A 9,972-nucleotide genomic window follows, 5' to 3' on the forward strand; every position below is an offset into this window, starting at 1 on the left:
ACAACTACCTAAAGCAATTTGGGAGTCACCTAATGTTTTAATGGTATATAATTAATATGTAAAAGTGATTCAGATATCAATATTATTTGAGATCTGATGCTACACCAACTAGGGGTGGGAATCCGGCGGGCTCGGTCGGGTTCGGTCGGGCTCGGGCTAGTAATGAGTCGGGCGGATCGGGCCGGGCGAATCTAAGACATGAAGTGTCCAAAGCCCGTCCGAGCCCGACTACTCGAACGGGTTCCAACGGGCTCGGGTCGGGCGGGCTCGGGTTTATTGAATTATTAAAAAAATAAAAATAAACAATAATTTAAAAAAAAAAAATTAATTTAATAAAAAAACAATAATTAAATAAAATACCAACCATTATATATATGATTATCATCATAAACAAAATTACATAATCACCCATTTTAATAACAAAAAGTCCATTTCCCTCCCTCCAACACTTTAATAACAAAAAGTCCAAAATATAAACAAAAAGTTACATTTCTCTCCTTCATTCATTAATCGAGCAATTGAACTTGAGAAATGCTAGGACCAGGAGTTGGTTCGGGAAACCCGTCGTTTAACGGATCAAACTCCTTCAAAGTAACATTAAGCTCATGTTTCCACCAATCCTTAAGACAAACACAACACTCCAACATTTCCGGAGTTAGGCTACTCCGATAGTCCCCCAAAATTCTTTTACCTAAAGAGAAAGCCGACTCGGAAGCAACAGTCGAAACCGGGACAGCAAGAACATCAAGTGCTATTCGGGACAAAATCGGATACCTCTTCTCGTTCTCACTCCACCAACCCAAAACATCAAACTTTTCAATATTATCGACCGCAGGATCTGGCTCAGACTCGTATCTAGATATTTCTTCGGAAGCGGTAGCTATTGAGTCCTTTCGGACTCTCTTAATACTTCTCCAAAAAGCACCACGCCTAGACGGTCCATCGAGCTCACTCTGAGGTTGATCAACAGTAGACGACGAAGAAACGGATGTAGGCACACTCAAATCAGCCGTATACTCTTTAAATAATTCACGTAACTTGCCGATCATGGTGGCAGATTGCTCGGTAGAACACTTGATAACATGAGCCGAAGTATCGAAACAATTCTGAAGTTCGGTTAAGAGCATATGAACTTTCATTTTGATCCTTGGATCTAAAATACATGCAACACCAAACAATACGGGAGTTTCACCCCAATACTTGCAAAATTTAGCCTCCATGAAATGAATAATGCCCGCAAACATAGGATCGTGCCGATTATCTAAAAATACCATCCCAATATCAACCAAATACTCCAAGACGGAGTTAGAAGTCACATAATCAACACCAGAAAAGAAGTTGGTTGCCTCATAAAAAGGCTTCAAAAACTTGTACAACAAATTGGCGTGCTGCCAATCACTACTCGATAAGACAAAAGGCGGAGATCGATCAGATAAGAACGAGTCAATCGGATCCTTAAACGGAAGGGCACTTCTCAACATAAGATAGGTTGAATTCCAACGATGTTTTACATCTAACTGCAATTTTTTAGGAGAATAGTTTTTTGATTCACAATGTGTTCGAAATTGTGCATTTCGAGTCTCCGATGCAGAGATATATTCAAGACAACCTTTCAACCGTGTAAGCATTTCTTTAAACTGGGGAACTTTAAAACCATCCTGAACAACCAAGTTCAAGATATGACAGCAACATCGAACGTGAAATAATTCGCCTCTCAAAGGTAAATGAGGCATTAACTCGATTAAACGAGAAACAGACACAGTATTTGCACTTGCATTATCCATTGACAAGGAAAACACTTTGCCAGATATCATCCAGTCATTAGTTAGCTTATCATACAAAACGTTGGCAATGTGCTCCCCCGTATGAGACTTGTCCAAGAGAATGTAAGAGATGATTCTCTTTTGGACACACCAAATTTCATCAATATAGTGCGCTGTAATGCACATGTAACTAAGCCTCTGGTTCGAAGACCAGATATCAGAAGTAAGAGCAATTCGACCAGGAGCACTAAGTAAAACATTTCTGAGTGCATCTTTTTCTTCCTTAAAGTATTTAAGGATATCATTTCTAACAGTGCTCCTAGAAAATGACTTGAACCCAGGATGGAAGGAATCAGTAATATAAAATTGAAAGAAGGGGTCCTCCACAAATTGCATCGGCAACTCACGAAGGATTAAAAGCTTGATCGTGTTTTTGCGAGCTCTCGCTTGACTAAACTGAAATGAACCCATATTACCACTGTTTGGATCTTGCACCAACTTTGATTGAGTCAAGTCGATTTTTAGTGCTTTAGCACACTTAAATGTGTGTCTCTTGAAATGCGTTGTCCCGTTAGATGATTTTGAATTTCGAGAAACACCACAAAAGTTACATTTTGCCATTTTAACGATCTTGCCTCCATTTTTAGGATCAGGAGCATCATGAAAAGAATAAAAGTCCCAAACCTTAGAACTTCTGCCTCTCGCACAGGTTGACGTTCCAGTCAGCACATCTACTTCGCCTGCGGGAGAACCAGCAGGGGCAGACACACCAGGAACAGGAGGATCAACAGTACTAGCAGGAGATACTTCTCCATGAGCACCACTCTGACTCTCCGTCAAATCAACCTAAGTAGAACCACAGCCAACATAGAAAGTCATTCTACTAAGCTGAGTTCATGAGAGATCTAAGATAACGAAATTCATCATCGGTTTGTAGGAACATCAATATTCGTTCGGACATTCAATTTCTAACCAGCTTCCTTGAACCACCCATTTTGGTTACGGTGTTCTAACAACAAAGAAGTGTCCACAATTGGGAGAACCATATAGGTTCTTCATCAATTCGGTCCTTCTAAGTGTTTGAACAACGTATCCAAAACTGGAATGACAAGTGATCCAGTCTGAAATCTTGAGTCCTACAGAGAAGGTAAGAGTTTTTGAAAACAAAGCAGAGAGAATAGAAACAAAAGAAGTTGTTTTAGAAAAAAAACAGAAAAGTTAGTTGTTTTAAAAAGAGTTAGGGTAGAAGTTAAGAAAAAGAGAAGAGTTTTTTAAAACAAAACAGAGAGAATAGAATTATAAAAAAAAAAGTTGGTTTAGAAAAAATCAGAGAAGTTAGTTGTTTTAAAATGAAAAGAAAAGTTTTAAAAAGGGAAAAAAAAGAGAGATTAGTTTGAAAAAAAATTAAAAAAGAAGATATTTGAGACTAGTTGTCCGGTTTATGAAGGCAAGATCATTTTGATTTTTTTAGGACCTATGATTTTATCTATCAATCAAATAGTTATGAAACAGAACACTCTGTTTTGTTTGATCAGACAGATCGATAGTCAGATGACTCAGATCTGTCTGATTAAACAAATCAGACTCGAATGTTAGTGATTCTGTTTCAATACTATACAAAAAAAAATTACTCTATCGTGTATTTGATTATCATAGTATCATACTATTGGACGAAATAGTACCAATGATAGTATGATACTATGATTATGAAACATAACTCTGATTTGTTTGATCAGACAGATCGTTAGTCAGATGACTCAGATCTGTCTGATTAAACAAATCAGACTCGAATTTTAGTGATTCTATTTGATTATCATACTCGAATTTTATTTGATTATCATAGTATCATACTATTTGATTATCATGTATGATACTATGATAATGAAACAGAACACTCGATCTGTTTAATCAGACAGATCGATAGTCAGATCTGTCTGATTAAACAGATCAACCTCAAATGAGGTGTTCTGTTTCACAACTAAAAAAAAAAAATAAACATATCCACTATTTTTTTTTGTATCTGTACATGTACATCATGATCATCATCCATCCACCACAAAAAAAAAAAAAAATACAGCTCCGAGTACATCTTTGATCATCCAACGATGAACGACCTCTATCCGATCTATTTGATCAGACAGATCAAAGGTTTGTCTTTGATCTGTCTGATCAAACAGATCTGACTCGTTAGAGTCTGAGATCTTCACATATAAATGTATAATCACAACAAATAATATTAATGATATTATTCATCAGATTACAACCTTAAACTAAAAAAAAAAATAAACATTGAAAATAAACACAAATAACATCATAGATGTGTTCGAAGGCTTAACCACATCATTTGATCCGAAGATCATCAGTGTATACCCATCATGATCACATCATCACAGAGATCAGACTATCAGAGGCTTCTTCCCACTTTAGGCTACTCGAAAATCACAGAGAGGCTTCAAATAACATCATAGATGTGTTCGAAGGCTTAACCACATCATTTGATCCGAAGATCATCAGTGTATACCCATCATGAACACATCATCACAGAGATCAGACTATCAGAGGCTTCTTCCCACTTTAGGCTACTCGAAAATCACAGAGAGGCTTCAAATATTAATGATATAATCGTTAAGAGTCTACTCGAAAAAATGTACTAACCATTCTTGAAGTTGAACACCGAAGCAGGGACGATCGATCAATGGTACTTCGAGTAAGAGTTTAACCCTAACTCTTTAATGGTGGTCTTTAATGGAGTTATTGTTAAGGGTTAACAGAAAGAGAGAGAGAGAGGGGCGGAAGAGAGAGAGAGAGCGGCGGACAGAGAGAGACTCTCCCTAGGGTTTCGACTTTAGAATGAGCTAGGGTTTTATAACAGGGAATATAGTTGTATTTATAGGCCCGATTGATTTAATCCAACGGCTGAGATTACATGTAATCTCAGCCGTTGGATTCATTAAAAACACGCGGACATTTTCGGGCTGGATGACGGGCTACTCATCGGGCTCAACTAACGGGCAAACTTTCGGGCTACACATACGGGCTACTCATCGGGCCGGGCTTCGGACGGGCTTAACGGGCCGGGACTCGGAATTGAGAACCTGTCCGAGCCCGGCCCTATTAGCCCGTTTAATCGGGCCGGGCTAACCCGGCTCGGGGCTGCTTCGGTCATCGGTCTCCCACGGTTCCGGCCGAACGGGCCGGATCGCGGGTTTCCGGACCGTTTTCCCAGCCCTAACACCAACATATAGTTACTTCTGAGAAAGTCCAGTAATAATAGAAGATCGAAAACTTGTTACATTAACAACTATTAATCAATCATACGAAACTAGATTCAATTAGTCCTGACGTAGTTTAAATTATTTCTACAAAATCTCAGTTGCATTTTTCTTTAGGTACATAAAATTGTGTAAATATTCACAACTTTGTTGGTCACTGGTGCACAATTTTGTCTGTACCAAATAAATATGTATATCTTTTAGCAAAATGGAAAAGCATTGTAAAATTTTGTTTATTATTTTAGATATATAACATTTTGTTAAGACATAAAAAAATGGGACATTTTTAATGAAGTTGGCATGATTAAGTGACTTGCTAATAACACCCTTGACTGTCATTTTGTGTTTGTTTCCAACATTGTTTGTGAATTATGGGTAATTAGTCAACATATATTACTAATTTAATCAAGGATAAAAAAAAAAAAAAAGATGATCTCATCAGTTAGTAGTTAGTCTTCGTTAAGCAAGAGTTAGTGTTACTTAACTCATTCCAATAACTAAAATCCATAAGGAAGGTTTAACTACTCTTCAAAGTTCAGTACACAATTTTAAATAATTATAGTATCAAATTAACAAGCTATATCAAACCGAAGCTCAAGCCATGTATACAGAATTTTCGGGCTCTATAGCAAACTTCGACCAAGTTGAAGATGAAAGACCTCACGCTCATATAAAATTCTGGGTACCACCGTACCACCATACCACCATACCTAGGCAAGTTAAAAGTTAACTTTGATGCTGTATATATGAACGACAAAACTACTGTTATTGCGGTATGTAGAAATGATAAAGGAGAATTTGTAATGGTATTAACTGCTAGCTACTCATCTTCCTCGACGATGGAGGCAGAAACAAGAGTTGCCAAATTGGCAATAACCCTAACACTACAACTTCGTGATTATGAATGTATAATAGAGGGTGACGCCATGACAGTTATAAATGCATGCTCGAAGGATTTAGAAGAGGTGCCATGGAGAATAAGACCGATCATTTTGGAAATTCAGACAGATATACTAAGACTTCGGAAAGTTGAGTTTTCATATAATATTGTAGCTCATTTGCTAGCAAAGTATTTAACTTAAATCTGTATCAAACTATGGAGATTTACGAGACTCCTAGTTGCATTGTAAGTCAGTTGACGACAGATTTTGCCAACATTATTTCTTGCTCTAGTAGCTAATAAAAGCAGACAATAGCCTTAATTTATCAAAAAAAAAAAAAAAAAAACCGAAGCTAGGTATTTTTCTAGGCACCACCATAATGGAAGCAAGTTATCAGGAGGTTATATGGGCACTACAGCTGTAATCGGAGTGAATTTACTCTATTTAGGCCTCGTTTTCTTATACTTGTCTTCATAGTTTAGGGAGCATATCCTCAGCTACTATGACAGTGTGGTATCTTCGGTATTAGCTATTTAGCTCTGCCAAGGTGTGGAGTTTTTATTTAGTTATTTCCAGCAAACTCTAGGCCACAACTTACCTAAGGGCTCCTTCTCTGGAGTTTTGTAAGCTAATGCGGTTTCAGTACGTACTACTATAACTAGAATATTGTCAAGATTGACCCTATAACTTAGTTGTTAAGAACTTGGTTGGAGTGGTAAAGGGCATTAAGTATTTTATGTTCTTTTTTCGTTTAAACATGAAGGGTTCCTATTTGTAACTTGGCTTTGGGCCTAAAAAATGTTTTGACGGACCCTGTTCCAAGATGAGGAAGGAAACCGAATACCTTTTGCCCAACGAACCAAATAATGAGAAAATTGAAAAACATATTCTTTATCCTTACAAACCAAGCAGTGGAAAAGTAAGAAGACGGAAAACTATTTTTCTTCCCTTCATGAACTAAACAATAGAAAATATTGAAACGGTTGACAAAAAAAAAATCTTGGTGGTGAAGTAAAATTTTCTCTATTTTTTTTGCTTAGCCCAAATTACTATGAAACCCAACCGAAGTGTGTGTCCAAGTAATTTTTGTTTGTGCCCGTAACACTTCCTCTCGATATATTACCAATCGTAAGGCAATTTGATGGGCTAGGCTTAACCTTTCCAATTCCTTTTAAGCACACTGCCAAAATTTGCCCATGCCGATTACCATCTTGCTCACTATATAGGGGTTGCGTTTAACAATTTTGATGGTGCCAATCGTAAACCCTAAACCCCAATTTTTTTTTCATTCCAATACAAAATATCATCTCCTATCTTATCTCTGCAAATTCTAACTTCTCTCACTACCATTTACCCGACCTTCTCTAATGGCAACACTCAACGTCTCTCTCCTCCCAAGAACCCTAATTTCTTCTTCAACTTCCACTCCACAAAGACAACACAGATCCTCTACTCCAATCTCATCTTCCATTTCACGAATTCCTCTTGTTTCTCCATTCCGGTCTAACTCTCTTTCTTACTTCTCAACTTCTTCTTCTCTCACCTCATCTTCTTCCAGATTCCGGACCTCCATTAGAGCAGCAGTCGATGGAGAATACTCCTCGAAGAGGAGTAGCAGTAATGAACCTAGAGAAACCATATTGCTACCTGGGTGTGATTATAATCACTGGCTTATCGTCATGGAGTTCCCTAAAGATCCAGCTCCAACCAGAGAACAGATGATTGATACTTATCTCAATACTCTTGCCAGTGTATTAGGAAGGTAATATATGTTTCTTTTGGGGTTTTGTTTATTACTTTCTAGGGTTTTTCGTGGAAGAACTAACAAATTTTTTCTCTTATCTGATTCCCCATTTCGCGTAGTTGTTATTGCATAAATTTGAATCCTTTATTAGTATTATGAGTTAGATCTTATCCTGCCTATCAAATTCATAACTGACATTGTAAAATTAGAAAATTAATCCATTCTAAGAATATTAATATTATAGCTTGGGTTATGAAATGGTTCTTATTTTTTTCCGGCACATTTTTCCATTGAGTATTGCATAAATTTGAATCCTTTATTAGTATTTGTGAGATTAGTCCCACATTGGACAATGGGTATCTAGCAACCAAGAATATAAGGCCTAGGTCCTCTCCACTCATTGCCAATTGGTTTTGAGTTGGATGGCCACAAACTTAACATGGTATCAGAGCTAGGCCCACAAGCGATAGGTAAAAAGCCACACGTGCTCCACATCGCCCGAAGAAATACACATGTTAGGGTCAAAGAACCCTACACGTGAGGGGGTGTGTGAGAATAGTCCCACATTGGACAATGGGTATCTAGCAACCAAGAATATAAGGTCCTCTCCACTCATTGCCAATTGGTTTTGAGTTGGATGGTCACAAACTTAACAGTATTATAGACTGTTTACCGAGATTGTGCACATTTTTGTCTCCTACCCATCATAGAGACTTAAAACGTATTTTGCGCTCCATTACTTGACTAGAAATTGTGTGCTTCACAATTTGAGCGGACGAGCTATATTTGAGTACATTATGGGAGTGGGACGACATGCTTTATTTTATGAAGTTAGTGTCGAACTTGCATGGTAACTTCAGAAGATTTAGATGTTCATGGTGGATAGATTCCTTTTGCGGGTGGGTGGGTTGTTATATATTTTCTGATTTCTGTAGAATTAAAGTTTATATGAACTTCCTCTATGTCAGCATGGAAGAAGCGAAAAAGAACATGTACGCTTTTAGTACCACAACATACACTGGATTCCAGTGTACAGTATCTGAAGAAACATCAGAGAAATTCAAGGGTAAGTAAGCATATTGCCTATTTGGTTTTGTTTGGTCTTAAGATTCTTGCAGAGTTTCTTCTTCATACCAACAAATCGAAGTATTTTTCTTTGCAGGATTGCCTGGAGTTCTTTGGGTATTGCCGGATTCATACATAGATGTGAAAAATAAGGATTATGGAGGTTTGATTAGTTACCATTTTCTACTTCGAAGAATGATTTTGTTTATTCAACTGGAATAATGATTGATAGGCTTGCTACCTTGATCATTGTCTTCAGGTGACAAATATGTCAACGGGGAGATAATTCCTTGCACATACCCGACCTATCAACCAAAGCAACGTAGTGGATCAAAGTACGAGAGTAGGAGGTATGAAAGACGTAGAGATTCCCCTCCTCCTGAAAGGAGAACTTCTCCTAGAAGACCCAGACAAGATGCAACTCCATCAGACTCGAGCTCCACTTCTCGATGAGGTAATCTAAGATTTTGTCCTTTTTGTATGTCTACTCGCCAAACCCTGACTCACAGTTTCGGCCATAGATCAGCTCAGGCTATCACCCTAACCTGAGTAAGTTAGACCAATCCCAACTACACTGCACTCTCCTAGTGGAAAGCAACACATGATATCACCAGCACTAGTGGGGTTTCTCCAGTCTAGGTTTCTTTTCGTTCTATAGAACTTTAATCTTGCTTCTAGTATTCAGACTTCAACCATTTTGATTTTCCTTTTCTTTTTTCCGCTTTTTTGCAGGTTTGAAGATCTCCTAGATCAAAGGTTGGTGATGCTTGTATGAACTTATGTGGTCTTCCATGTGTCTTAGAACAGTCAAACACAGCGTTGTGCATAAGTAGTTCATGAGATATGAAGCATGTCTTTTTTATATGTTTCCTTTAAGGCTGTAAGGTATTTAGCTCATAGAACAAACAACGCCCGAGAGAACATGATCTTATGACAGGTTTCAACCTGTCATATATGTGATTTTAACTATGAATTTTCTGTTAATGGATCTCTATTGGAAACTATGAATGCAATTTTACTTTCTTTGCCTTCGAGTTGATGGTGTATATAATGTATGCAGCTTTCGCTACCGGTCAGAGTGAGGGAGGACCTTACCCTTGGCCAGGTTCTGGCAAGGGAACGGAAAAAAATCTAAAGGTCCGAGACAGGGACAGGGCCAGAACAAGCCTTGTCTGCAACTCCGATCTGATTATGTAGCTTCTTCTCTATGCATATTGACCAGATCCTCCTACGCACAAGATGGACAT

The 9,972-nt window shown here is 37.9% G+C and overlaps 1 protein-coding gene across 1 annotated transcript; it reads left to right on the forward strand.

Annotated features, from left to right (window-relative positions):
• Positions 1-7,064: 7,064 nt before the first annotated feature.
• Positions 7,065-9,759, forward strand: MORF9 (plastid developmental protein DAG). Its single transcript, XM_086669671.1, has 5 exons — positions 7,065-7,678; positions 8,629-8,726; positions 8,823-8,888; positions 8,985-9,179; positions 9,458-9,759. The coding sequence occupies exons 1-4, from the start codon at positions 7,284-7,286 to the stop codon at positions 9,176-9,178; spliced, it is 753 nt and encodes a 250-aa protein (XP_086525797.1). The 5' UTR covers positions 7,065-7,283; the 3' UTR covers position 9,179; positions 9,458-9,759.
• The last annotated feature ends 213 nt before the right edge of the window (positions 9,760-9,972 follow it).

This window comes from Eschscholzia californica, unplaced genomic scaffold (genome assembly GCF_041429995.1).
Source record: "Eschscholzia californica isolate CP2 unplaced genomic scaffold, dmEscCali1.0.p SCAF_3, whole genome shotgun sequence".
Lineage (NCBI taxonomy): Eukaryota > Viridiplantae > Streptophyta > Magnoliopsida > Ranunculales > Papaveraceae > Eschscholzia > Eschscholzia californica.

Coding starts and splice junctions, on each gene's coding strand:
- MORF9 (XM_086669671.1), top strand. CDS start 7,284: ATGGCAACACTCAACGTCTCTCTCCTCCCAAGAACCCTAATTTCTTCT. Junction 7,679..8,628: donor CTTGCCAGTGTATTAGGAAG/GTAATATATGTT, acceptor CCTCTATGTCAG/CATGGAAGAAGCGAAAAAGA. Junction 8,727..8,822: donor AACATCAGAGAAATTCAAGG/GTAAGTAAGCAT, acceptor TTTTCTTTGCAG/GATTGCCTGGAGTTCTTTGG.